A 26,262-nucleotide genomic window follows, 5' to 3' on the forward strand; every position below is an offset into this window, starting at 1 on the left:
TTTTCATGAGTAAACTTTTTAATCCTTGACATTGCCACAAAAAAGTTGGAAGAACTATTTGCCCACCTTCTTTACTGAAGAATATCCCAGAGAAGGAGACTAGGCCTTATTTAGCAATACACAATCCTCCCTGTTTTCCACATCTATCCTAAGAACAGACTAATCCCCAACTCCCAGTGTTTTGTCTCTCTCTTACAGAAGGGAGGTGAAGCCTGTACTTCAGAGAGGTTAAAATATGCCAAACCATTTACAGTTTTTAAACATCAAGTAAACTTTTAGAAGTTAACACATTAACTAAAAAATATCACCTGGCCAAACCATACAATTTGCTTTTTTTTTTTGCTTTTGTTTTTTTTAAAAAGGACTAAAACATGTAAGAGTATGTAATACCCATGAACATAGGTGCTCTTCAACCCTTAAAAGAGCACATTAAAGATTAAAGGTCAATTCAGCCCCACCAACATTGGCAATATTATTTTCATTCTTTTAAAAAAGATACAGCGTACGCACAAAAAACCCTTTTCATTCCATTGCAATACTTCAATCGCCTAATGCATAGAAAAAGTAGATTTAGTGTGTAAGTATGTGTGTGTGTGTGAGAGAGAGAGAGAGAGGAGTGTGGTGGCATCAAATTCACAGCCCTCTGATGTGCAGCACAGCCGATTGCTTCATTTCTTTTTACTCATAACATGGTATTGATGTGCCCAGAGCAGGAATATACGTTCCTAATGTGAACCATTACAAGTCAAGTATAAAGCACCTAAAGCACCATTTTTTCAGGGGAGTGGGGAGCCCATAATTTTCAACCCATCCAGCAATCGAAAGAAACTCTTTGCTGGAAGCCAATTCTGAATACAGGAAGAAGCAACAGGGAATGCAAAGCATGTCCTGGAGATAGATGTGCAAGGGGCTCCCTTTTTTCACATATGCAAAAAATGTGCTCTCATGCACATGCTGAGCTGAAACAGAGACCAAGCAGCTGGAAATGCTCAGCCTTAGAGGATTCCGTAACTGCAGACTTTTAAGCTATTTTTTTCCAAAGCTTTAAACACACGCACACATCAGAACTCAAGTGTCAGAAGTGAAACTAAATGCACATTTTCCATTTGTCAACTTCAAGGATTATTCCAGACCAGCTTTCCCCTTAAAAACAGGCCATTCCATACTATTTTGTATTTTGTAGGTACTAAACAGGCATCTGAAAGCCAGATCCACCCATTCTTCCTGCAAAAGCTTTACAGATGCAAGTTCAAGATAGACACTTCACTCACCCTCTTCATCCCTAATATCATATACTCACATCGCTAAATGTTAGTAACTACCCCACTGATTGTGAGCTTACAACTTGGCAAGTTATAGGCTGCAGTTTAAGTGAATCCTGTTACCACAGAAGAGTTTTAAGTGCAAACTGCTAGATGACCTAAAACCAGAAGATAATTCCACTTTTAGTATCCTGACTGCATGTTTGAGTATTCTCCCACAAAAAAATAAATTAAAAAAATCTCTTTATAAAGAAGAAAAAGTTAACCCCTACTTCTGACATGCTAATATTTGTGATTGTGGGAGAAGCATTCATACATGGAAGTCATCATTGCAAACTGAAATGATACATGCTTGGAACACAGCATTACCCAAATGGATTATCCTGATTGTAACAAACTTGTCCTTATGCTCTGGACTGACTTCTACTCTACCAAGTAGGTACAATACAGATATGCAGACATGTAATTGGGTACTATTACATAATTTATAATATTGCATATTTGTCTATCGTTTTCCTGGGTAAGTTTTAAGTCAGATGGGTTGGGAAGCCTGTTTAAGCAAGGACTGCTCTAAATTTAAATGTATGCATGAAGAAAAAGCTGTTATTTCGCTTCTCAAACACCATGCTATTTCCATGGCAGTAAGCTGCTTCTTGCTCTCTGTTGACGATAGTTGCCAGATTTGTGGTCCAGCACACCAGCAACAGTTCTTTAAGTGAGAGTTTGAGTTAAGACAACAGCAGTAATCAACTAAAAACATTCTTCTGTCCTGTGTATGTCTTCACCCTTTTCTTTCGGAATGAAATCCAGCAGTAATTCTGATTTCCCAAAAGGTAACGTATTTTACATTGTGCAGTATTGCCTTTTGGTCTTTCCAATGCCAGGACACGGTTAACATTATTTCAGGAAATGAAAGCACCATATATTCTAAGAATACAGCTTGACATCAGGCTGGGCTTGGGAATCTGTTTCAAACTTACTGGTAACATAGAAACCACTTCCCCGTAGCAGTTTCCCATGTTGGACTGGAGATATGTAGGAAAGGTGGAAAGGACCTAAAATAGTGTCACAGGCCAAACTGCAGTGGATAGACATAGCATGTGTTCTTCCCACCCTACTCTCCTGCGTCTTCAAGTCAGGGAAGTGGATACTGTTCGAAATTTCCTGCACTTAATCGGAAGCAGTGTTGGACGTATAGCTTTCGAAAACCGGAACACTCACTTCCGGCGTTCGGGAGCCAGAACATCCGAGTTCCAAGGCGCTCAAGAACCAAGGTTTGACTGTACAGGGAAATGGCTCCTGCACCACTAACAGGATGTGTGGACAGGGTTCCCAGATCATGAACCCAGATTTAAATCTACTAAGCCATGTTTAGGATGCAGTCTAGAGCATCCAGTCAATTGACTGCATCAAGGTTTAAGGGCACTCCACTTAAAATTTTTCTATGGCTACAAGTGAGCAGGCGCTCGTTATGTTAGGTTGGCGTTTTAGGGTGGGGTGGGGAATAAGTTTCTCTTACAAATGGTTTGGATGTGGTTAGTAAACCATAACACTTTGGAAGCTCTACGTTTTTAAAGCCAGGAGTGAAAGAACGACATTTTTACACACTTAAAAGTGACAAATCCTTTTGTAATACCCACCCTTAAAGGACACTCGGGTAGGCAAACATCCTGGATTAGCCTGTTGGCTTTCTCTTTGGGTGAGTTCCCACATTACTGTTTTAGGGTATGGGAAGTTAATGTGTTGCACCATGCCCCATTATTACAAAAAGGAAGACTGTGCTCTTGGCATTATTAAATCTACCAGCACATTGACGTTTTTAAAAAGCAAACTTACATTGTGAAAAGGTACAATGCAAAGCATCATCTAGTGTATTGCTGTACAGCGGCATTGCTAATTTAGCAACATAATTCCAGAAAAGGAGGGGGGGGGGATGAGGAAGCAACTTATTTCTACATCCTACCCTGCTCAAGGCTGCCTTGATCCAACTGTTACAATCTGCAGGATAATTTGCAAAGTAGAAATGTATTCATGCACAGATAATTTCAAAGGCAATTCCTGATTTCAAAGGCAATTCCTATTATTTGTACTGCTTCGTGTGTAATTCTAAAGTCAAAAGGAGAGCTTAAAAATGCTTAGAATAAGATGCGCAATTCTACCACCATGCCTATCATATAAGCGGAGACAAAAACAACTTTCCTCTATGTGTAATGAAAAGAACACAGGAAATATAAGAATAAGGGGAGGTCCAATCAAAATAAAATAAAAATTAAGTTCTACTGACAGCACCAGCAACTAAAAGTTATTGACCTTGCTTGGATTGTGCCCATTCCGTACAACTATCTAGAGACCACCTTTATGGTCTAGGAAAGGAATAACAAGTCTCCAGTGTAACTGAGCTGTAAGTAGGGGACAGCAAATGTCAACAATTGGTGGGGTTGCTCTAAAATATTACCTCCACTTCTCTCCCAATGGCTGTTAAAAAAGAAAAGAAAAGAAAGACTTGCATGAACACATTCACTTCGTAAAACGAGGTCCAGGATTACTATTATTTTGATCTCAAAAGTCCAACGGATAGCAAAACAAGAAGGTGGACTGTCTTGCTATCGTTCTGGTACCAAGACCAAAAAGCAAACGTATCTAAGGGGAGGAGAAGGGAGCAGAGCCCCAGGGATTCCAGGAAAGCAAGAGACCTGACCAAAAATAAAAAGAGATTGCTCCCATTTATCTCACCACCACCACAAATAAAAAGGGTACATTTCAGCTGCACTGATTGGGCATTGCAGGACTCAGGAGCAAATGTTGCAAGAAAGGGCAGGATATCACAAGTTGCCCCTGACAACTGGATGGGCCAGGCCAAATCCAGCTGCGATCTTTTTTGACAGCCATGTTGATTGAAGGGCCATGCAACCAATCCCCTTAGCAAGACCATGTAGACACGGCCCCAACTGTCCTCCACTGTACCCCTTGGGTGGAGCGGATAACTACTGCTGCCCATCTATTTTTCCAAGAAGGAGCTTATCACTTGCCTAGCAACTTTTTGCACCCACCCTGTAGCCCTACTTCACCCCACAAACAATAGCTCTCAATATATTTCAACAGCGCAATTACTGCCACACAGTGTAGACTCCCCCTACTTTATTCAATGCCATTAGAATCCTTCAGTCCAATGATGATGTCATTAAGTCAAAAACATGATGAAGCAGGGGCAGACTAATCATGAATGAACTGCTTGTTCCACACTGTCTATTGAAGGAAAAGGAAAGGAAAAAAAAGACACTGACCTGCTCATAAACTGTGAAAAACGTTTTACAAATCAAAAATATACACCAGAGCATCTGATGTAAAAAGAGTAACCAACTCCCTGCTATGAGGGAACAATGAAACAATAACTGTACGGTCAGTATTGCAGATTTAATTTCCCCCTCCTTTCTTACAGGCTGCGAGTATTCAGGCCAGTTAAATGCCTCAAAAAACACCTTCAGTTTTTGAATCGTGTTTGTTCACAGATGTGATTGAATTTCCTGGAACAACAAAAGACTTGAGTTAAAATTTTAAAAAACACAATAGAAAACAAGCAAACAACAGTTGATATGAGTTTTTTGGCAAAGTTGTTGAGCTTCTTCTTCTTTGGGGGGGTGAGTTTTTGAGTTATCAACGAACAAATCACAGCTATCTCAACATTTTATAATCTTGAGTGCTATCCCCCACCTTTTGTTTTAAGTGAAGGCTAGCATTTTTAGGGTGGTTAATGTCAAATTTAAAGAAAAACACTATCATCCCCACCCCATATGTGAACTGTTGAAACTGTTTATAGCCCCTGGGCAGATTTCTGGGCAGCTCATGTTATTATAATGTTCAAAGTGAGCTAGCACTGTGAAGTTTCCTTCCCACATTAGATGGGAAGTTTTTGTTGTTGATAAATTAATATTAAAACATACTATATTCAAATTATTAGCTGTTTTGAAATAATGCACTGGTTTGAATGCAACACTAAACTATAGCATTGTGCTATGTGAATGAGTTTACCTGTAGTTTGCTCTGTAGTCCAAACTTAGGCAAATTGTGGTTAATGTTAACTATGATTAGTTAAAGCACTGAGCCTCTTGGGCTTGCCAATCAGAAGGTCGGTGGTTCGAATCCCCGCAACGGGGTGAGCTCCCATTGCTTGGTCCCAGCTCCTGCCAACCTAGCAGTTCGAAAGCACGTCATAGTGCAAGTAGATAAATAGGTACCACTCCGGCAGGAAGGTAAACTGCGTTTCTGTGCGCTGCTCTGGTTTCGCCAGAAGTGGCTTAGTCATGCAGGCCCCATGATCCAGAAAAACTGTCCGCAGACATACTTTGGCTCCTTCGGCCAGTAAAGCGAGATGAGCGCCGCAACCCCAGAGTCGTTCACTACTGGACTTAACTATCAGGGGTCCTTTACCTTTACCTTTAATTCAAAGTTGGCTTGTTTCCACTAATCACATTTAAAACTAACCACACTGAACAGTTAGTTCAGTGACATGATAAGCTGTGGTTAATCTAAGGCAGGAACTTTCTATCACCTTTTTGTATCTCTGCACTGGAAGACAGGAGAGCAGGCACACAAGCCCAAGGAGACGCTAGTTTCATTATTGCAACAGGGTTTAGTGCTATTCTTGCAACCAATATCTAATACCTACACAGGGCTGCCTTTGAAGAGTACTCTAAAACTTCTGTTGGTCCAGAATGCAGCTGCCAGAGTGCTAACTGGGCTTAGGTGCACAGAGCATATAACTCCAGTGCTGGAGTAACAGTTAGCACCATAGAGGAAAATGATCTCTCGTCAGAAGTATAGAAAAAGTTATGCATGCGTTTTTTTCTGGCGGAACCATTACCCTGACCCTGAAATGCACACAGATTTAAGTTCCTATAGAAAAGTATTGAGGGGGTGAGGGGAGGGGCGGGGGCAACTCACATTGCATGGTGAGCTTTGACCTGAGTCCGGCAATTGCGCCCCCAATAGCAATCAGGGCGTGACGTGACAGCCACTGTAAGAAAAAACACCAACACATTTGATGTACAATTGACGTTAATTAAAAGCAGAGAGATTTGAGGGCGGGTGGGTGGGCGAATCAGTCAATCATTGTTGTTGTTCTAAAATAAGGTGCGGACAATTATTTGGTAGCAAGTGCAAAGCTATGTAAGTAGATTATCAGTTGGGGGACCAAACCAAACAACATGTATAGGTGGAATTTTTTGAAATTTAAGAAGATATAATAGAAACAGCAACATGCAATATTTTAAAATATTGAAACTTAATGCTAGCATAGTGCATGCTAAGCTGTTACTGATGCATATGCACATGGGATAGTCTTGTCCTGGAATTTTAACACACACCATAAATATAGTCTCAATGCAGAACAAAATGAATAGTCCTCCAAAACATTTGTATTGTGGAAGAGAAATAATGGGAGAGAATTACTGTAGGTCTCTTTTGCCCTTTGGTATAAGATTTAAAGATTCTCTCCAAAACGAGGACAAATGACATACTTTCCAGCTCACATATGCGAGGGGAAACGTTGTGAACATGGGTTAGGGACGGGCAGTCCTCAGCCATCTAAAGCTGCTCAGAGTATTGCTGCCTCTACCTGCCCTTCCCAACTTCAGAACAGTAGCAACTTTATTTTACTGTATTTTTGGTTTTTATGGAAGCCGCCCAGAGTGGCTGGGGATACCCAGCCAGATGGGCGGGGTATAAATAATAAATTATTATTATTATTATTATTATTATTATTAGGTGAGACACAGATAATTGCCAACCCAAAACACTGACTGACTGGCTACTGAATCGCTCAGGAAATATAGATAGAATTATGTAACCAATGCTTCCAATTTTATTTAAAACTGATTTATTTCTAGTGTTGTTTGTTGGCTTTTGTTATAAACCAAGGAAAAAAGGTGGGGAATAAATGAATGGGTGGGGAATAAATGAATGAATGAGTGAATGAATAACAATGACAGTTTTTCCATACCTGGCAATTCAGCAACAGGAATATTCTGCCTGTACTGATAAGCAAGCTCTCGGAAGCTGCGGAGGCCACAACAGTAACAGAGAACAGTTTCTCCAGTAATGCGGTAATCTGGAGGGCAGAGGGGAATCAGAGTTGCAGATAGTCAGGGGCCAAAAAAGCCATTTCATGAAATACTCCACACAGGCAACAACTCGTCAAGAGTACATATGCTTGCTGTAAGTTATCTGAAAGGCCTTGATGAACTGAAAGGTGGTGAAAGGACCACAAAGATGGTGTCAGGCCAACATTTTTGGGAAGGCTATCCCATAACCAGAGTGCCACCACTGAAAAGGCCTTCTCTTCTGGCAGGTTAACCACAGTTACTTCACCTGGTGGAGATAGTTGTGGAGCAGGGTTTCTGAAGAGAATAGGATCAAGGTTGGGTTGATACAAATGGGGAAGTGTAATTTGCTTCCCTGAAAGTGCACAACGCAGAAGATATGCCTCTGGAAAGCTCAAGTCAGAGAGAAAAGATGGGACTTACCTGGTAAAATAAAAACTCCTCTTTGAAGAGCTAGGAGACTTTCGTTTAACATATTTTTCCATGTTAAACCCCTGGATGCCAGGTAATCCTCAGATGAGAGAAAAGGGTAGTCAGCAGCATGTAAAAGAGATGAACTTAAAAACTTGACCCACCCCACCCCCCACCCCATGGAAAGTAGTAAAAATGTATTCTGCAAACTCGGTTTAAGCAGCTATATTCTCTCAACTGATATACTTTAAAACTGAATATACCTTTAGAATATCCGATTCATAGTTATTGCCATTAAGGACGCCATCTAAACACTTGTCACCAAGATTTATTTCTGTAAGGAAATTAAAAAGAGAGGGAAAATTATCTTTGCTCTGAAATACCCAAGAGGCGTCTTCTCTTTTCTAACCACAAGGATGACCTTCAATGGCTAGAGGTCATGATTTCAAGCTCACAGAACTGGAATATTGGCTTCATTGAAGTCAGAAGTATTAGTTTCCATGTCAAGGGCTGGAAGCTGGATGCATGGGAATCCCCTCCTGCAGAAGGTAACATGCTCAACAACCTAGGGCTAAAAAGTGTCTGTCAACTGCTGCTAGCCACAATGGCTATGGTCTCCCTCCACAACTGGAAGTAGGAAGCCTCTGAATGCCAGTTGCTGGGAGTCACAAGTGGGAGAGTGCTGTTGTGCTCACGTCCTGCTTTCGGGCTTCCCATAGGCATTGGGATGGCCACATTGAGAACAAGATGGACCAGGCAGACCATTGGCCTGATGCAGCAGGACTATCCTTAGGTTCTCAAAGAGGATGCCACAGGAGTCCACATTAGAGATGGTGCATTGCAGCATAGTCAGACAGAGCTTAGAATGCATGAACAGAAATTGGAACATTACAAATGGAAGCCATCGTGGATCTCATTCATGGTTCTCTACACCCTAAGTCTTGAATCTACCCTGCTCAGGGTCTTCTGTGGAGCACAATTTAGCTTTGTTCAGGAAGCCTTTTAATGGGTCTCCATTTCCCAGAGACCAGAAGCCTCCACCTGCCTGCAGAAGTTGCCGTTCCAAGAATATTTATTAGTGTACGCTATGGGAATGCCTCCTTCCAACCCTCTCACTTGCAGTGCTCTTTCCCACCTGGAGAAAGTCATCACTGTCTATGGTAAGCCACCTCTTCCTGCACAATTTGTCTGAACCAGGAACCTCCACAGGGAGACAGAGGCTTCTCTCCGTAGGGTGAGTTTAGTAAAATATTACAGTCTCAACCAGGACTGTGTTTTAAAATATGCCAAGGCCAACTTGGGTTGTGAGAAAACACTTTACGGTTGATTACATTTACCAAGGTATGTATCAAACAGCTTAAGAGAAATTTCATGTGTTCGCTAATATTGCTGGGAGCCAAATTGTCTCAGCTTCTAATGGTCAGTGCTCCCAAATTCCTCAAGAGTTTTTGAGAAAATTCCGTCAATAGCAATTCTGCCAACAGCAAAAAAGAAAAAAAGACAGTGATCCAACCTACCACAGAACGGTGCCAAGCAACCAAAACATGCCACTCGAGTGCAACCCCAGTACAAATGACAGAAGGGTTGGAGACAGATGGTGCCTGTGAACACAGAGAGCAGAGAACATGTTGTGGTACCAGCCATCCAGAATATCAAGTAGTAAAGGACCCCAAATTCCCTATTAGCTATCAATGAACACACTCCCATTATATCGGTTGCATGCAGTGAGTATCTTCACTCTCACTCAGCCAATCAACCACTACTTATAGGAAGTTGGGGGTGAGCATACGGGTAGCACCTCCCCAAAGTGACATCACTTCCTGATCAGCCAAGTAGAATAATTGGAAGCGGAAAGAGGGGAGGCAGAGGACCAGAAACAAAGGGAGGAGTAACTCCCTTAAGGATGGGGAAGTGGTGCTCTGCAGTGCTCTTCCTACAGCGGGAAGAAAAGGCGAAACTGCACTCACCCCACTGGTAAAAAAGGAAGGGCTTACACTCCCTCTTCAGTTCTTCATACTGCACACTCCCCCAGCTCCCTTTTCATAAATTTATCCACAAGTAGCACCCACCCACTATTTGAATCCCAAAGGAATTCACGCACTGCCATGCGAGGAGAAGGAATTGGGTGGTGATATCTATTTAAACATAGAGACCAGGCATCCCCAACCTTAAGCCCTCCAGATGTTTTAGACTACAATTCCCATCATCCCTGACCACTGGTCCTGTTAAGGATCATGGGAGTTGTAGGCCAAAACATCTGGAGGGCTGCAGGTTGGGGATGCCTGATATAGACTGTCCTGTTGCAAACGTACACATCGTCATTAATACTTTTTTAAAAAACAGAATACTTCCCAACCCTTTGCTGGCTTAACTCTGCCCTCACGCCTCCATGGCAAAATCATCCAAAAGACAGCAGTTTGGAACAAACAGCAAAAATGCCTAACAGAGTAGGCAACCGACTACTAGCTCACATTGCTGGGGGGCGATATGCGGATTCTGTTCACGCTCTGCTCTGCGGTCCGGCATCGGCTGGAAACAGCAAGTGCATATCACGTGGCTTCCTTGAGAAGGACACACATACTCCTGGACAGCTAGGTTGGGAGAAAACAACAGGGAGACACGGAAAGAGTTGGAATAAAAACAGGGCATGGACAGTGAGCTTCATAGAATCTCAATGGTCAGGATCAGGACCAGGGGCCACCCACTCCAAGGTAAGTCAGACTTTTAGGGAATCCTTTCTGCATCAACCGACAGCTCTGTGCAACTGGCACGAAAGCCCCGCTTGTTGCAGATTATTTGATTGTGATTGTTTAATTTCTATCTTGCTTAATATTTTAAAAATATCTCTAAGCCGTGTACAAAAAGCTGAAGCAAAAACAGTCAGCTTAAACAAAATATTACAAAAATACAAAGTTAGGGTAATATAAAGTTACTAATATATAATTATCAATTAATATAAATTCATTAGTCCATCTAGCTCAGTACTGTCTATGCTGAGTCCCAGCAGCAACCCAGGATTGGGAGGAATCCCTCCCAGTTGGTTCTAGAGATGCTGGGGACTGAATCTGGGACCGAGTCATGGCCCTTCCCTGTAGACTGATCCAGCTGTGTGCTTGAAAGGTAGACCTATGAAAAATCAATATAACACCCTCAGCAAAGAATGCCAAGATGCTCAAACATGACACTCTGGCTATATACACTTTTCCATAGGGAACAAGTCAACAGGTGATTACATCCTATCTGGCCTGGGGAGAGAGCCCATTGATAGTATTGCCCTATCACAATGGGGTAATAATGGGGAAGGAAGGAAGAGGAAACCTAATGGGGAGTGGGAGCAAAGAACTTGCCAGGCTAGACACAGCACGAAGGCCTCGCGTTGCCACCCACTGACTGCATTCTTTCACCACACTGACCTGTTGGAAAGTTGGCAGAGGTAGATGGTGCATCCCCCAAGGGCTGCCGGGCTTCCGTTTCTCCTTCCTGGCCCGGGGAGGCAATGGCCGTAACGGGTTGCCGACGGTACCCCGGACACTGTCGGCACACAATGTATGGCTGACTGAAAAGACGGGTGCAGGTAGGTTATTGGAACTCGTGTGAAAGCCAAAGTGAATTCAATCAGATTCAAGAGCCCCCATTGGACTGGTCCAGGAATTCCCACATCTTGTTTGCAACCGTGGCTTCTGAGAAACTCAAGCAGGGCATGAAGACAGCAAAGCTGAACTACAGGACAGCGAAAGATCATAAGAGGCTCAAGTTTAAGAGGGGCATGGCCCTGACTGTCTAACTGGGATGAAAACATCAGGTAATCCTGGCACTCTTTAATAGGCAGCACACAGGTAAGATGTGGGCATGTGAGAGAGATTTCTTTCATGGCTTTTGTGGACCCTTTCAAGAGCAGAAGACTGAGTAGCTCCTGCAGCAGCAACAAGCCCAAACAGAGGATTTTTTTACATCACTGGCCTCCTTCAAGTGTCATGTTGGGCAGAAGATTCCTGCGTTGCAGAGGGTTGTACTAGATGACCCTTGAGTCCCTTCCAACTCTACAATTCTATGATATAATGCCCGGGATGAGAAGCGAACATGCCCCTGAACATTTATTATGGGCAACAGTAGTGAGAGAAGAATACTACCTTCATGTCCACCGTGTAAGCTTCCCCAAAACCAGCAGGCCAACGATGCAATTCTTACCTTAGTACAGTCCAACCATGCTACAATAAAAAAAACTTGTGTGTGTGCGCGCACACAAACACAGTTTCCTCTGTCAAGGCAAACAATCGATATCACAATTCAAGGGCAAATTTAGGCAAGCAAAGGCACTGAAGGAGTCACCATGGCCTGAGAAGCGTCTCAAAGGCCAGATTCAAAATGTCGTCCTGGTAGCAAGGCTGCAAGTCCCACAAAATCAATCCTATTGCCACAACCACGCTCACCTAATATCAGAGGATTCACTATCGACGTCAGACAGCTCTAGCAGATCTTCAGAACTTCCTTCTTCATCCGAAAAGGACCTCCGCACCTTTGGCTGAAGCATGTCTTGAGTGATTTTGTTCCGGGCGTCCATGCTTCGCACATCTTCTTCATTGCGACACTTATCTACAAACAGAGGAAAGTCGACTAGCCTTTTGACCAGGAGCTGGTCCTAAGCTACACAGGCTCCCATTCAAAAATGCATCCATGATCATTTCAGAGTCACAGAGCTTTCAAGGAATCCAGGAGGTCCTCTATGCTGGCTCTTAAAGTGGCTTTCAGTTCAAATGCACGGAAGAAGAAGAAGAGTTTGGATTTGATATCACGCTTTATCACTACCCGAATGAGTCTCAAAGTGGCTAACAATCTCCTTTCCCTTCCTCTCCCACAACAAACACTCTGTGAGGTGAGTGAGGCTGAGAGACTTCAGAGAAGTGTGACCAGCCCAAGGTCACCCAGCAGCTGCATGTGGAGGAGCAGAGGCGCGAACCCGGTTCCCCGGATTACGAGACTACCACTCTTAACCACTACACCACCTGCCCCTTACATAGGAACAGAGGCACAGGCATGTGCAAGCCCTGTTCAGTCATTTGGTATGGGCGGGTACTGAATGCATGGAAGGGGTTTCGGATAACGCACCTGGCTGGCCCTGCATTCCAGCTTTTGATTCACATTCCACCACCAATCCACACACCCATCTAGCCAACGCACAAATTGCAACAGGCTCACCCATGTGTGCCTGTGCACTTGGGAAGGGCTCAATTCATGGAGATGCAATTTCTAGTGAAGGGAGCCCTATTTGAATACATCCACATGCGCACAGATTGATGCCAATTGTATTGGCTGAGGGGTATGGTTTGCATGCACGTCAGTGTCTGGGGGTGGGGCTAGCCAAATGTGTTCTCGGAAGCCCCTTGATGTGTTTGGTCCCCTCAACTACCAAATGACTGAATAAATTCACTGTGTGTAAGTGGAGTCGACTCACTATTTCAGAATGAATGCAGCTCCATCTTGTTAGCCTGCACTTGATTGCAGCACTATAGTGTTTGCCTCCACCTCCAACTGTGGTCTCTGGTGTGACCAATTTTTAGATTGCGAGCTCCTTTGGGCAGGGACTTGTCCCCCTGCCCCTCTCTCTAAAAAGCCACATAAATCTATCATCAGCATCAACAACAAATATCTGAAGACAGTTTTCCACTTGCCTGGGTGCTGGATGAGGTAAGCTTCCACCAAATTGTTCAAAATATGGTTTTTACAGATACGTTCCACCGGACAGCGGCAAGTTGGACAGAGAGAGGAGCGTTCCATCCATCCTGAGTAACACGCGGCACAGAAAGTGTGCATGCAGGGCTGCAAGCTGGAGAGAAAAGGGGAAACCTTGATATGGAGAGGAGGAGGATGTGCCTACAATCAAATGTGATGTTTCTCATTCTATGCAAACCATGGTTTGTAGGGCTTAGGAACAAGCCTCTTACTTTGTAACCCTGCTCCAGAGTTCCCTCAAGTCATCAAACTGTGGTTTGACCAAAACTAGAAAATGATTCATTAAGCTGGTAATGTGCAGGCAGGAGGAAAGGGAAAGAGTAAGTGTGCAAATGCAAGGCTTCTTCCCAGCACACCAAACCATTGTCTGCAGGATCAGAAATGCCGCATCTCAGGCTGTGTTTATACTCCTGCTGGCTGTGTGTTCACCGATTTCGCAGTGCTGCATTTTTAATCTGTGTTCGCATGACCTTCTTCAAAATGCATAACATTACCCCATGGCTTTTATCCACATAATCAAATGGCAGCAAAGGGTCTGGGCTTTTATGTCGGCTCCAAATGCGTTTGAACACTTATGGAAAAGGAATCAGTTCAACTATCCTGAAATCAGCGACAGCTTTGGCCACATCCACACCACACATTTAAAGCACCCCGTGCCACTTTAACAGCCACGGTTTCCCCCAAAGAATCCTGGGAATTGTAGTTTGTCAAAGCTGCTGCCTTCACAGAGCACCTGTAACAAACCTCAGTTCCAAGAATTCCCCGTGACTAATAAGACATAAGACTGCTTTAAATGTATGATGTGCATGGGTTAGAGGAGCTGGATCCTACTCAGTCTTGCATCTCTGCGCTCTGCTGCTGGAGGCGTCTCTCTCCCCATCCTCAACCTTCTGTTTGGTGCTGAAACAGACAGCTCTGCTGAATTGCTCTCAGGGCAGTAGAACCATGGAATATGGTTGGCTGAGCGGGTACAGTGGCTCGGAATGCTCATTGGCTTGCGGAACTGATGCAACAAGGGATGGGTGTGGAGAAGGTGTTCTGAAGGAGCCAAGAGGGGCTGCACTTTCAGGGGCAGGAGAGCAGGAAGAGAAGAGAGGAGAGCTAGGGAGGCCGCTCAGAAGACTGGGCTGTGAAAGGAAAGGGGATGTGGGGAGAGGAGGAACTCAAGGCAACAACTGGATGTTGGAATCACGGAGTTAAAAGAAGGGAGGAGCCAAGCACAAAGTAGGGGCTGGGGCCAAACAAGAGACAGGGCCCAGAATCAAGAACAAAGGGGTGTGTTATTGGTAGGAAGGAAGCCCAAGGGGACAAACAACTGCTAGATCTAGACCCCCCAGCAAAGTGAGTTCTGTCCACTGTGAATTCTACAGTCGGCACAGCAACGTGACCTGACAACCCTAAAGGGGTAACAAGAGCTGAACAGCAACATGTGTGTATGGGGGGGGGATGAATCTCACACAACGAATTGAACTAACCCACCAAATATTGGACTCCATGCTCTTAAAGGGTAGGCAACATAGCTGCGGACCATGGTGATTGGAAGCAAGAGAACTCAATCCATCCTGGAGTACACCAAGTTCCATTGTGATTGCCTGTGTGTGCTTCTCAGCGCTCACTCTCCCACCACCAAACATTTTCTCACTGTGAGAAAAATAGCTCGGGGGGGGGGAGCAAGTGTGCGCAGGGGGGAAAGGTTCCCCACCACTTCCCCTTCTCACCTGCCCCTAATGAGTTTTCAATCCCCCGCCACATGCATACTCTACACAGGAACTCAGCGGTGAACTGATTCAGAGACATTGGCCTACTGCCATTACTTCTGGTCTGGCCCACAGACACCCGCCCCCCCCTTACCTGACACAGTCATGCAGCAGCTCTTGGCAGATGATACAGGTGAGTGTTTCTTCCATTTTGTCTGGCTTCACATTTGGTGACTTTGTGTCTTCGGTCCCCGTTTTAATTGCACATACGTTTGGAGGAATCACCTGGAGATACGTGCTGGCATCGCCACCTGCAAGGGGCGGGAGGGGAACACACATCACAGCGCTGGCACACACAGTGGAACCCAAGACATTGTTGCTCAACAAACAAGACGCTGCCCAATCCTTCCCTGCCCATTTTGAAGGCGTGGAGCTTCTCCGTGCCCTGAAGGTTATCTTCCCAGGCTAGGCTGGGGAAACAGTGGCACCTTTCAGCTGGGTTGCAGAAGTTACACCAGGAAGGGGTTTCAGGGAAGGGAAGATAAATTGCATGGCAAGTTGTGGGGAAGTAAGGGACAGTAAGGAGTGCCCAAAGTTACTAGGATGGGAAACCAGCCAGATCTTGGACCACAGACCTCTTAAAAAAGGAAGTAACCGTTATTTATTAACCTGCTTTTATTTTCTTCCTGGCAGGCTCCAGGGCTTCCTCTTCATCCCTGCTTTTCAACTTGGGCATAGCCGACACGGTTTTCTCTTTATCCCCTGAAGAAGTGTCAGAAGTTTCAGTATTTACATTTGGCTGTTTGTGTTTAAGTGATGCTTCTGGATCACATGGTTCTAAGCCAGGCTGGGAAGGTGCAGGAATAAAGGCGTACGGTTGCGACCCTGCCCGAAAAAGAAAGAAAGGGAAGTGCGGCACATCAGCAGAAAGCGTTGCTGACTGATTGAATGCAAAGCGTTCTGTACACAAGGCAAACAATGGCAGCTACGGTATTTCTCGTTTGGCCAATATAGAGGGGTAGAACCACCCCCTATTATAAAAGATGTACTTGCTTGGTCTTGGGCAGGGGTTGGCAAGGTTTTACCTGCCTGGGCCAGTCAAGTCCCGTGGAGATCTCTCTGTGGGTTGGACCGCCTGTGCGTGCGCAGACGCGATTTCCGCTGCCACACCGCACCAGTTTAGCGCAGCGGGCGGGGACTCGCCAAGTGGGCGGCTCGGTTCGGGGGCAGCTCGTGGGCCAGTTAAACTGCCCCATGGGCTGCAAGTTGCCAACCCCTGGTCTTGGGGTATACAGAAAACCTGAAAAATGGCACTTCTCCAAAGACTATTCTGGATTTCCACCCCCAATTTTTAAACAGCTTAGGCTTCAGCAGGAAGGCCTACGTGAAATGATCATTAGACACATGGGGCCAAGCGAATTGAGACCTTACCAGATGTTGAAGGATTATCCTGCTCTGTGGATATGGCCTCAGTGAGAGAGGTAGAAGCAGCATTAAAGAGGTTCGACGTGGAAGTGGATGGCTGTGGTTCGTCATAGCTAGCCTGGTTAGCCGACGGTGGCAATGCCGCTGAGGTCCCATCTTCGCTTTGTCTGGTACTTGAGGTATCTTTGGTCATATGGCACATGCTTTTGACAGTGGCTTCTGCAGAGGGGAAGGGAGCAAGGGGGAACGTTCTCTGGTGCTGCCTCAACAGCTCGAGAGGCTTAGAGAAATCTCTGTTAATGGGATTCTGCAGAGCCCGGCAGCTTTTAAAGGGATGCAGCTAATCTTCACTGCTCCTTCTCCCCTGCCTCCGCTGGCCTTGATCTAATCGCTTTTACTTACCTACTGGCTCATTAGCTGGGTCCTGTTTTGGATTCAAGGATTCATAAAGATATGCAACATCTGAAGAGAGAGAACATCAGTAAGGCCAATGGTTCCCAACAGGTAAGAAGATAAGCTGAGCTACCTGGAAAAGGCCAATGACCCATCTAGTCCAGCATCCTGTTCTTAAACCAGATGCCTATGGGAAGCCCACAAAAAGGACTTGAGTGTTATAGCACTCTTGCCGCTTGCGATTGCCAGCAACGGGCATTCAAAGGCAAACTGTGTCCGGCAGCTAAGGTAGAACATAATCATCATGGGTAATAGCCACTGAGAGCTTTATCCTCCACAAATTTGTGTAATGCACCATTTAAAGCCATCAAAGTGGGTGGCCATCACTACTTCCTGTGAGAGTTCCCTAGTTTAATTACAGGTTGTATGAAGAAGTGCTTCCTTTTCTCCTGTCCTGAATTTTTCAAACAAAGATGGGTCTCCCTAAAGACAACTGCCTGGGGAGGTTCAGACACCTCCCTGACACCTCTCTCCTCCTCCTCTTCCATTTCCAGAGTGCACCATTTCTGAGGCAGGTTTCCCTGCTTCCTCCAACCAGCGCCATTGCAGCAGCTCTGTGCTTCACTTAGTTAGTGCTGGAATCTAACAAAAGCCAGTGTGTTCTAGTGGTGAGAGCACTGGCATAAGTGTGGGTAGGCCCAGGTGCAAATCCCTTCTCAGCCATGAAGCTCACTCCATGACCTTAGGCCATTTTTACACACACACACACACACACACACACACACACCCTCATCTATCTCACATGGTTGTGGTGAGGACGGCAAGACAACCCTCACGTTTTTGGCCATGTGGCCCACAGCTTTCTTTAATGGCTAGGCTTTTGGCCCGGGACAAGAGTGTATCCCATATAAGCTTCACTTGGAGAAATGCCAAATGTTTTTTTCCCTTCGTTTCTGCGCACATGCGCACACACACTAACCCAGGGGTGAGGAACTCTTGGCCCTCCAGATTATGTTGGATTCCAACTCCCATCAGCCCCAGCCAGCAGGGGCAATGGTCGGGGTGCCGGGAATTGTAAGCTGGCAACGTCAGAGGGTGGTGTCGGCACAGGTTCCCTCTTCTTGCTCTAACCCAGAGATCTCCCACCCATCAGCCCCTGCGCCAAAGAAGCCCATTAAAAAAAGAAGCAGCAGCAAAATCCCCTTACTGTTTTCTGGCTCATTTTTCCTGTAAATAACATAGATCACATCTCCAGTCTGTAACGGGTAAGTCTGCTTCTTCACCACCTTCTGTTTGTTAATAACCGTTCCATTAGTACTATAAAATACAAACAAGGCCTTCTGGTGAGTAACAAGGGATTAGGAGTGGGGTGGGCAAGAGAGAGGAGGTCTACATAAGTGGCTAACCAGAAACCTGAAAGGAACTCTGAGGGTCATGTAGTCCAACCCTGCTGCTCATTGCAGGAATCTTGCAACGACAACTTCCCAGATGGTCATCGAAGCCTCTGCTTAAATACCTCCAGTGGGGAAGAGCCCACCACCTTCTGAGGAATCTCATTTAAACCAGCTTAGTCACAGCTAGCATTCAGACAGAGGACGGAGCAGGCACAGAGCTCACCTGGTCACAGTCCTCCCCACTATGGCAAGATGTACTTTATTTAAACTACTGCGACTGTTATATCATATTCTGGGAAATGATATATAACGAATTGAAAAGGATGCTTAAAATAGCATTTGTAAAACAATATTATAGGGACAGAACTATCTAAACTGTACAGAAACTTATTCATGTATGCTACTACAGCAGCAAGAATGTTACTCGCCCAAAAATGAAAAGAAGCAAGGAAGAATGGATGCAAAAACTTATGGAATATGCAGAAATGGTGAAACTTACCGGAAAAATAAGAAATAAAGATAAACTTTTTATAAAAGAATGGAAATGGTTTATTGAATATTTACAAATAAATTGTAAATAGATAAGAACATTGGCAGGATTATTGTAATAACCTGCACTTTCATAAGAATATATATTTAAAGAAAATGAATAAATGAACAAATTAAGTTAATTTGGATATGTAGAAGATATTAAAAATAAATTTAAGGAACTGCAGAAAGAGGGGGAAGGAAGTCAAGTTTTGAAAATGATTGTAAAATTATTGAAATGTATAAACCTGAAAAGCATAAATAAAATTAAAAAATAAACTACTGCGATTGTTTCTAATTTGGCACCTACACAGTATAAGTCAGCATATGTAAATCTGTGTCCTCTTTAGTCCCTTTTTTATTTTTTTAACAATGTGTCTCCTCTTATTTATCTATGCCTAAACTGGTCACCCTAGCTGTAGTCAACTAATATGATTACTATTTTATTTTTTTACTTGACAGGTCACAATTAACTTTTGGCGGGAATTTTATAACATTCCTATTCACCCAGGCATTTTGATGGTTGAAAGATAACTGTTCCTGGTAGCCTGGACAATTATTAAACTGCAAGAGCAACAGTTTTATACGATTTAGATGTTTTTAATTATTAAATTGCTTTTAAATGTTTTAATCTTAGTTTAAACTGTAATGTTCTATCGCCCAGGCTCTTTGGGGAAGAAGGGTAGGACGTCGTCCTCAGAACAGCAGCAGCTCTTGCACACAGTGATTAATATCAAAGTCTGGATGATAAAGCCTATTTAAGAAACACAAACGGCCGTTGCTGCCATCGGGTGGACAAAGCCTGTCTTTACAAGATACTGAAGGGAAAGTGCTAGAATTGGGTAAGAAGAGCTGCCCCTAAACAGCAAGGGGGAGACAGAGGGAACCTCACGAATAAAATTTCGCCCCCCAACAGCATCCACATGTTATCTTTCTCATCAAAATGCCACCCTGTATTATATCCATCCCCATTTAATATAGATTTATGCAAGAAACCTGACAAATAGAAACTGTAAATCCAAATTAAAGTCTGGGGGAAATACGGGACGGCATTTTAATGAGGATAATATAATTACTTAACAAAAACCCCCACCCTTGCTCTGCTCCCTCCTCTTCCAGAGTTTTGATCTCAAAAAAAAAAAAAAAAAAAAAAAAGCTGCTTGACTCATCCCCCTGGGGTCCCAGAGAGTCTGATACCAAGAACTGGGAAACACCCGAGTTAACACACTTTTTACTCAATGCACAATTTAACAAGATGGAAACTGGATTTTTCACTGGGGTGTGAAGAAGGGTAAGCAACTTTGCAAGACAAGAGAGACCCTGTTCATTTACAGTTGCTGATTAAGGGAAAAGTGGGGGGAGGGAGTTGCCAAGTGAGGAAAACAGTTTGCTAGCCTTTCGGATGCAGAAAGCAGGAAAGGAAACCTTTTCCCCAAACTGGGAAACTGCAAGAAGGTGCATTGCTTTTGCATAAGGCTCCCAATGCCACTTTTATGGGCCTTCTAAAAGAAATTGTATCCCCTTCCCTCAAACATAAGAGACTCCCATTTCATGTGCAAAATAATCCGAGCACTATTTTTTTTTTTACAGAAAGCATTTAGCAAACTGTTGACTTTCTGCAGTAAAAATGCAAATTAAAGCTGCTTCCTAAACAGAGAATTGGTGAGGGAAGATGCAAGAGAAATATTGAACAGGTATCTCAGCTAAATTTGGAAACATTTCTCTTGCTTTTTTTTAAAAAAAAACATTACAGCTTGATCCTCTGCATGTTTGTTCAGAGATAAACGCCAGCTCCTTTAATGAAACCTCCTCCCAAGCAAACGTGTGTGGGATAGTAGCTTGAATTAAGCTGCCCAACCCTGTTTTAGTAGTGCTGGAAAGCTAATCATTTAGCAACAAACAGAAAGGCATGGCCAATGGTCAGAGCTGTGGTCAAACAACATTGGGAGGGTCACAGGTTTCCCACCCTTGCTCTAAAGGGCACTGATGGATCTTTAAGATGGAAAGACAAGTGTAGGGGCTGTGTACCAGATCCGGGCAAAACCTGGATCCCATGCCCATTCATGTAAATCTGGGCTTCAGCTGGATCGAGATCAGAGTGATTACACATGTGTCTGTGACAATTCCATACCCAATTCTTCTGGGCCACCCTACCTGTAAGTGTTCCAATTACTCATGCTCTCCATCAAATCTTTTATTGTCCTGCCAGCAAAACAGATTGTACTTTGGCTCTGATAATGTTGGCAGCTTGCTAGCTACAAAAGCCTGTGAGACCTCTTTCTCTCTTATGGCCTGTTTTCATTTTTGCAAGATGATGTCGAAACAGTTGAACAGATTACTTCAAAGAGAGGCGATGTCACAAGTCGTACAGGAAAGTGTATGCAACCAGAGAGAGACACACACCCACACACACAAAATCAACATCAGGGCAGTTATGGAAATCCCTTCTATTGGAACAGAACACTAGAAATAGTTAAAAGCTCTGACATCACAAAAGGGGCGGGAATTAATACCACAGGGTCTCAAGCTTGAGGCAACCTAAGGAACAATCGAGTCATCTACCATCCAAGGAACCTTGGGAACTGCAACCTCAGTTAACAATTTTAAGGATTTGTTGATGGAATAATCACCACCCTCACAAAATTAGAGTTTCCATGGGGAAAGCAGATAAAAAAAATAAAATCTGGTTTTAAGTGTGCAAGCTGGACAGGTCCTAAGAGAGAAGCGGGATGCAGAAAATATCAACATATTGCCTTGTAGTCAAATAAGGACAGCCAGGACACTCCCGCGTGAACACTTAACCAGAACATTTTACTCAACAGAACCAGGCAGGGAAAGCAGAAAGGGTTCAGGCGAAACTGACCTGGTATCCTCCAGTGATACTTGACCAGATTCTTCATCCACCCTTATTTTACAGTGATCTCCAGACACCAGTTTGTTGCCAGGAAAGGACAGGTCGCAACCTTTGTGACAAAAATGATAGTGTCTTTAGATTTGCAGATATTCCTGGAAGAATTCGGCCTTACTGAGGCCATCACAATTTCTGCAATGCTCACACACAGGGTATGAGAAGGCTGACTATCCACTTTTATTGGGACAACTTTGTGCTCCTCAGGGATATACGGTTTCTGCATATGAAATTTCTATTTTGCTATCACGGACAATAATAATTTGATAGCCCACCCTCCACAAATCTGTGACATCCGTTTTCAAAACCAGGACAAGTTTTTCATGTACAGTGGTGCCCCGCAAGACGAATGCCTCGCAAGACGGAAAACTCGCTAGACGAAAGAGTTTTCCGTTTTGGAGGTGCTTCGTAAAACGAATCTCCTATGGGCTTGCTTCGCAAGACCAAAATGTCTTGCGAGTTCCTGCAGGTTTTTTTCCCTTTCCCCCCCTTTTTTCTAAGCCGCTAAGCCGCTTATCAGCTGATCCGATAAGCAGATAAGCCGCTAAAAGCCGCTAATAGCGCTAATCCGCTAATCCGTCAATGGGCTTGCTTCACAAGACGAAAAAAACGCTAGACGAAGAGAATCACAGAACGGATTCTTTTCGTCTTGCGAGGCACCACTGTATCACCAGAATTCCAGGATAGCCAATCACAGCTTTCTCCAGCCACATACCCTCCATCCTATGGCTTATTGGCAATGCTGGATGGGCTGACGGGAACTGTAGTCTAACTACATCCCATCCCCCATCCCATCGCCCCATTCCCCCCCCCAAAAAAAACCTTCAGCCCTACATATCTAAGTCTGTCATCATAAGAGTACTTACCATGAAATAATTGCCAGAAGGATAGCAGTGTGTAAGGCTGTTGCAGCAAAAACAATGAAAAGTCTTCTGGCATGTTAAAGGCTAGCAAATTTATTATGGCATGAGCTAGTCCATGAAAGTGAAGCAGCACAGGTGAGGGTCCCACTTCCTGAACATAGCAGGCCATTGGCGATTATTGAGAGGGGAAAGTCAAGGCATGGAGTGCTCAGTGCTGTGTGGCAAAGCCAATCCAGTGCTTCTGCTGCGATGCACAGTGCCATGCTTTTCCGTCTCAGTAAGTGCCAGCTTACCATTTTATTGAGAAGCCAGGAGAGCAACGGAGTCCCACCCATGCCACCTCACTGGTCACTGCTGAGCTCATTCTATAATAAATGTTTCAGGCTCTTTTGACCATGAGGTAAGTCCCACTACATGTCTGAGGACTTATGCCAAGCAAATATGTGATCAATCAGGCTCTGAAAGGTGGCAATCTTCCCATCAAAGAACATACATCATGCAAAGGTCACATGCACACCACATATTTAAAGCACATGGCTTCCCCCAAAGAATCCCAAGAACTGTAGTTTTATTAAGGGTGCTGGGAAGTTAAGTAGCTATGGTGGGGTAAAATACAATTTCCACACTACAATTCAATTTTTTTTGGGGGGGGGGGAGGGAGCCATGTGCTTTAGCGTACATGTTATTTGGATGCGTTCACAAGTTAACACTCTAGATTTTATGCTTAATACATGATCATAGTTTCTATATTTGTATTCATGGTTTCTTGTATTTGCATTTGTATATCATGTCTGTTTCTTCTCTAACATATATTGAAAGCAGCTTATAAAAAAAGGAAACCTTTCCTAAACATTTCCTAACAGCATCTTACAGAGAAAGACTTTATTAATTATATCAATGAAAGAGCACATGTGGAAAGATTAAGTCAGAACTTGTATCCACATCAACAATTTTGACAGTTCATATAATGATTTACTATTCTCTCATACAAGCTGGAGGGTTTAGTACAACATGTGCCTAACAACTACTTAGGCTGCAATTCTTTACGCAGTTACCTGCGATTATGTCTAATGGGGCCTACTTCTAAAGCAACGTGTATCAGATTGCACGGTAAGCATCTTTCAACTTTTTATATAAAAAAATTGAAATGAAAACAATGTTCTGAAATGTAGATGTCTTGCAAAAGCAATCAAATATTGCAGCTGTGAATCAAAGAAAAATTGAGTATTATGTCAACTTAGAAAAAATGTATTACCCATGTTCCTTGACTCATAAATTAGTATTCTTGAGATAGTAAAACATGGAGTCCTAGCATATTTTCAAAAACATAAAAAGCAAAACAGCTTAGTGTACAAAACAGGAAGCAAGATAAAAACAGACCCTTCAAAGTAAAGCTGTAAGTCTGTTGATTGTTGATTATTAACAAGAAACTAAAAAAGCCTTCTCAGCTCACCCTAAGAGAATGCCAACACAGAGACACAAAAATCCTCAGCTGTGGGTTCCCTGTAGCTGGGTAGAAAACTATAAACAAGGGATTGAACAGACAGCTTCTGCATACCTCTCTGCCATCTTATAGCCCACACATCCACTGCACGACTATTTCTGGAACCATACCTTTTTTTCTCCCAATTGTCAACTCTTTCTTCAGCAACAAGAGGTGAGGCTCGGCTTCCTCAGCCCCCAAGCGGATCAGCTTTCCCCAAGGCTTCCGCTGCCTTTGCTGCTGTATTTGTCCTCTGACTTCCGAGTGCTCCATCTGGATTCACATCTGTAGAGTTTGGGACGGAAAGAAAAGTTAAGCGGCCAGGTGGGGGAAGTTTCATTTTAGCTCCAACTGGCAGCTTCTTGCAATTAAGTTGTTTTTCTGGGGGGGGGGGTGCGGGGTTGGGGAGAAAAGCAGCATGCGAGTTACAATGAGACAAAACAAGAAACGAACTCCTGAGGAAGCACGTGGTGTAGGTTTGCAGTAAAATCTGATTAAATAATTCTTTTTAGGGGAGGGGAGGGAGCAGCTCTGTAGAGGTGCAGTTTCACTCCCACCTGCTTCCCCACCTTCTGAGCAGAAAGTCGATAGGGGCTTAACCCCCCCCACCCCAAAAAACTGTTTAGAATCTCAGCTTTAACCCTGTAAATTCCTCCCTAGCGTCTCCTTTGGGCGGTGGGTGGTTCTTCCTCCTCTTCAGTTTCCTCAGTTGCTCAACTCCTCCGCCTTCTGTTGCGTTTCTAAGTATCTTTTAAAAACAACCTCCCTTTAGGCTTAGAAATTGGGGGAGGGGGTTGTGTGTATGTGTGGGAGAAAAGCTTTTTTTAAAAAAAAAAGGGTGGGGAGGAAAACGGGGAAGAGGAAGAAGAAATAATAGGGGCCTGTGCCAAATACCTCCCCCTTGGTGGCATCGAGGCTCCTCCAGAAGGCCTCTGCGAGGTCTGCGGGGAGAGCTGAGCCCGTGAGGGGAAGGGGGGGCCGTTACAAGGCGGGGGGGCTTTACAAGACTGGAGGAACTCTTGCACAGCGCCCCATATTCACAGCGCCAGGATCCCACCTCCCTTCGCTCCCCCACCGCCCAGCCCGGGAGGGAGAGTATGGGGAGAAGAGAGCCCCACTCGGCCCCCTCTCCTTCCTGTCCTCTTCCACCCCCTGCCCCAGCCCCACAGGCTGAGCTCCCCCCCCCCGGCAGCACCAGCCCCACCAGCCTCTTACGCCCGAGTCCTGCCGCTGAGGCTGCTGCTGTCAACAGACATTGCCAGCCCTCAGCTGATCAGGCCCTGGGCGGAGCTCGCCAGGCCTCTTCTGGCCAGCCATTGGCCGGTCTAGGTTCGAGCGTCACCATAGAGAGGGGTGCGGGGGAGGCCGGGAGAGAGGAAAGGAGAAAGGGGACCGGAAGGAAGAGGGCGGCGGCGCTATCTATGGCACGGGCGGCAGCTAGAGAGTCGCTCGCTGTGCTTACCATAGAGTCCTTGCCTCCTATTATTATTATTATTATTATTATTATTATTTATTATTATTATTATTATTTTGCCCTTTTCACTGACAGGCACTCAATGCAGCTTACTAGAAACAGGAAATAATCATTAAAAAACAATCAAGGCCCATAAAGTCTGTTTTGAAAATCATTATCTCTATCTCTATCTCTATATATTTCTATAAATCATACACACATCCCTCTGTGTAGGATTGATACACAAGGATAGTTTAGGGTTTAAATAGAGGTTTTGCCAATAGAAAGAAGCTGCAGCTATACACCCCCCCCCCACAGATAATTGGGTGGGATTGATGGCCACTGTGAAATACACAAACACACTAATAATACAAGCAATTAAAAAGAACAGCAACAATTGAATCTGAGAAGTAAATTAATATCTGCTAAAACAATGCAATATACATATGACATATGACTGGGTAATTAAACACAACTGGGGGGCCAAAAAGAGTACATGGTTGCTAATATAGGTCTGGGGAATCTTCTTCCAAGTGTCATGATTAAGATGCATCTTGTATCTTTAATCTTTTTTTTTTTAAGTTGGAAACTGCAATATGCAGAAACACTAGGGCCAA

General features: G+C 44.2%; 1 protein-coding gene and 1 long non-coding RNA gene across 7 annotated transcripts; one reads left to right on the forward strand and one right to left on the reverse strand.

Moving 5' to 3' along the window:
• Positions 1-25,565, reverse strand: CHFR (checkpoint with forkhead and ring finger domains). 6 transcript variants are annotated; one of them, XR_014519422.1, is made up of 19 exons: positions 25,408-25,564; positions 24,324-24,477; positions 21,802-21,901; positions 18,224-18,333; positions 17,026-17,085; positions 16,630-16,842; positions 15,868-15,960; positions 15,353-15,509; positions 13,441-13,595; positions 12,202-12,364; positions 11,185-11,327; positions 10,243-10,362; positions 9,289-9,372; positions 8,035-8,105; positions 7,784-7,871; positions 7,261-7,368; positions 6,204-6,276; positions 2,544-4,786; positions 1-2,412 (listed from the first exon to the last, which is right to left on the reverse strand). XR_014519422.1 is itself a non-coding variant. In XM_083476447.1 (18 exons), the coding sequence occupies exons 2-18, from the start codon at positions 24,463-24,465 to the stop codon at positions 4,744-4,746; spliced, it is 1,923 nt and encodes a 640-aa protein (XP_083332573.1). In that variant the 5' UTR covers positions 24,466-24,477; positions 25,408-25,565; the 3' UTR covers positions 1-4,743. The 6 variants fall into 6 exon arrangements, 4 of the variants coding, with proteins under 4 accessions (XP_083332573.1, XP_083332571.1, XP_083332574.1 ...); XR_014519423.1 differs by having other exon boundaries at positions 15,868-16,083; XM_083476447.1 differs by having other exon boundaries at positions 1-4,786; positions 25,408-25,565.
• LOC310693986 lies at positions 13,605-16,103 on the forward strand. Its single transcript, XR_014519452.1, has 2 exons — positions 13,605-15,008; positions 15,892-16,103. It is a non-coding gene; the product is annotated as an uncharacterized lncRNA (long non-coding RNA).
• Positions 25,566-26,262: the final 697 nt, after the last annotated feature.

The sequence above is a fragment of the Podarcis liolepis genome (assembly GCF_965112155.1).
Source record: "Podarcis liolepis genome assembly, chromosome: 15".
In the NCBI taxonomy this organism is placed as follows: domain Eukaryota; kingdom Metazoa; phylum Chordata; class Lepidosauria; order Squamata; family Lacertidae; genus Podarcis; species Podarcis liolepis.

Excerpts from the sequence above, each read along its gene's own strand:
- CHFR (XM_083476445.1), bottom strand. The coding sequence starts at position 24,465 with ATGGAGCACTCGGAAGTCAGAGGACAAATACAGCAGCAAAGGCAGCGG. Across the intron at positions 17,086-18,223 it reads GAAAAATGAGCCAGAAAACA|ATGTTGCATATCTTTATGAA; the intron begins GTAAGGGGATTT and ends CTCTCTCTTCAG. Across the intron at positions 16,084-16,629 it reads GGATAATCCTTCAACATCTG|GGTCGCAACCGTACGCCTTT; the intron begins GTAAGGTCTCAA and ends TTTTTCGGGCAG.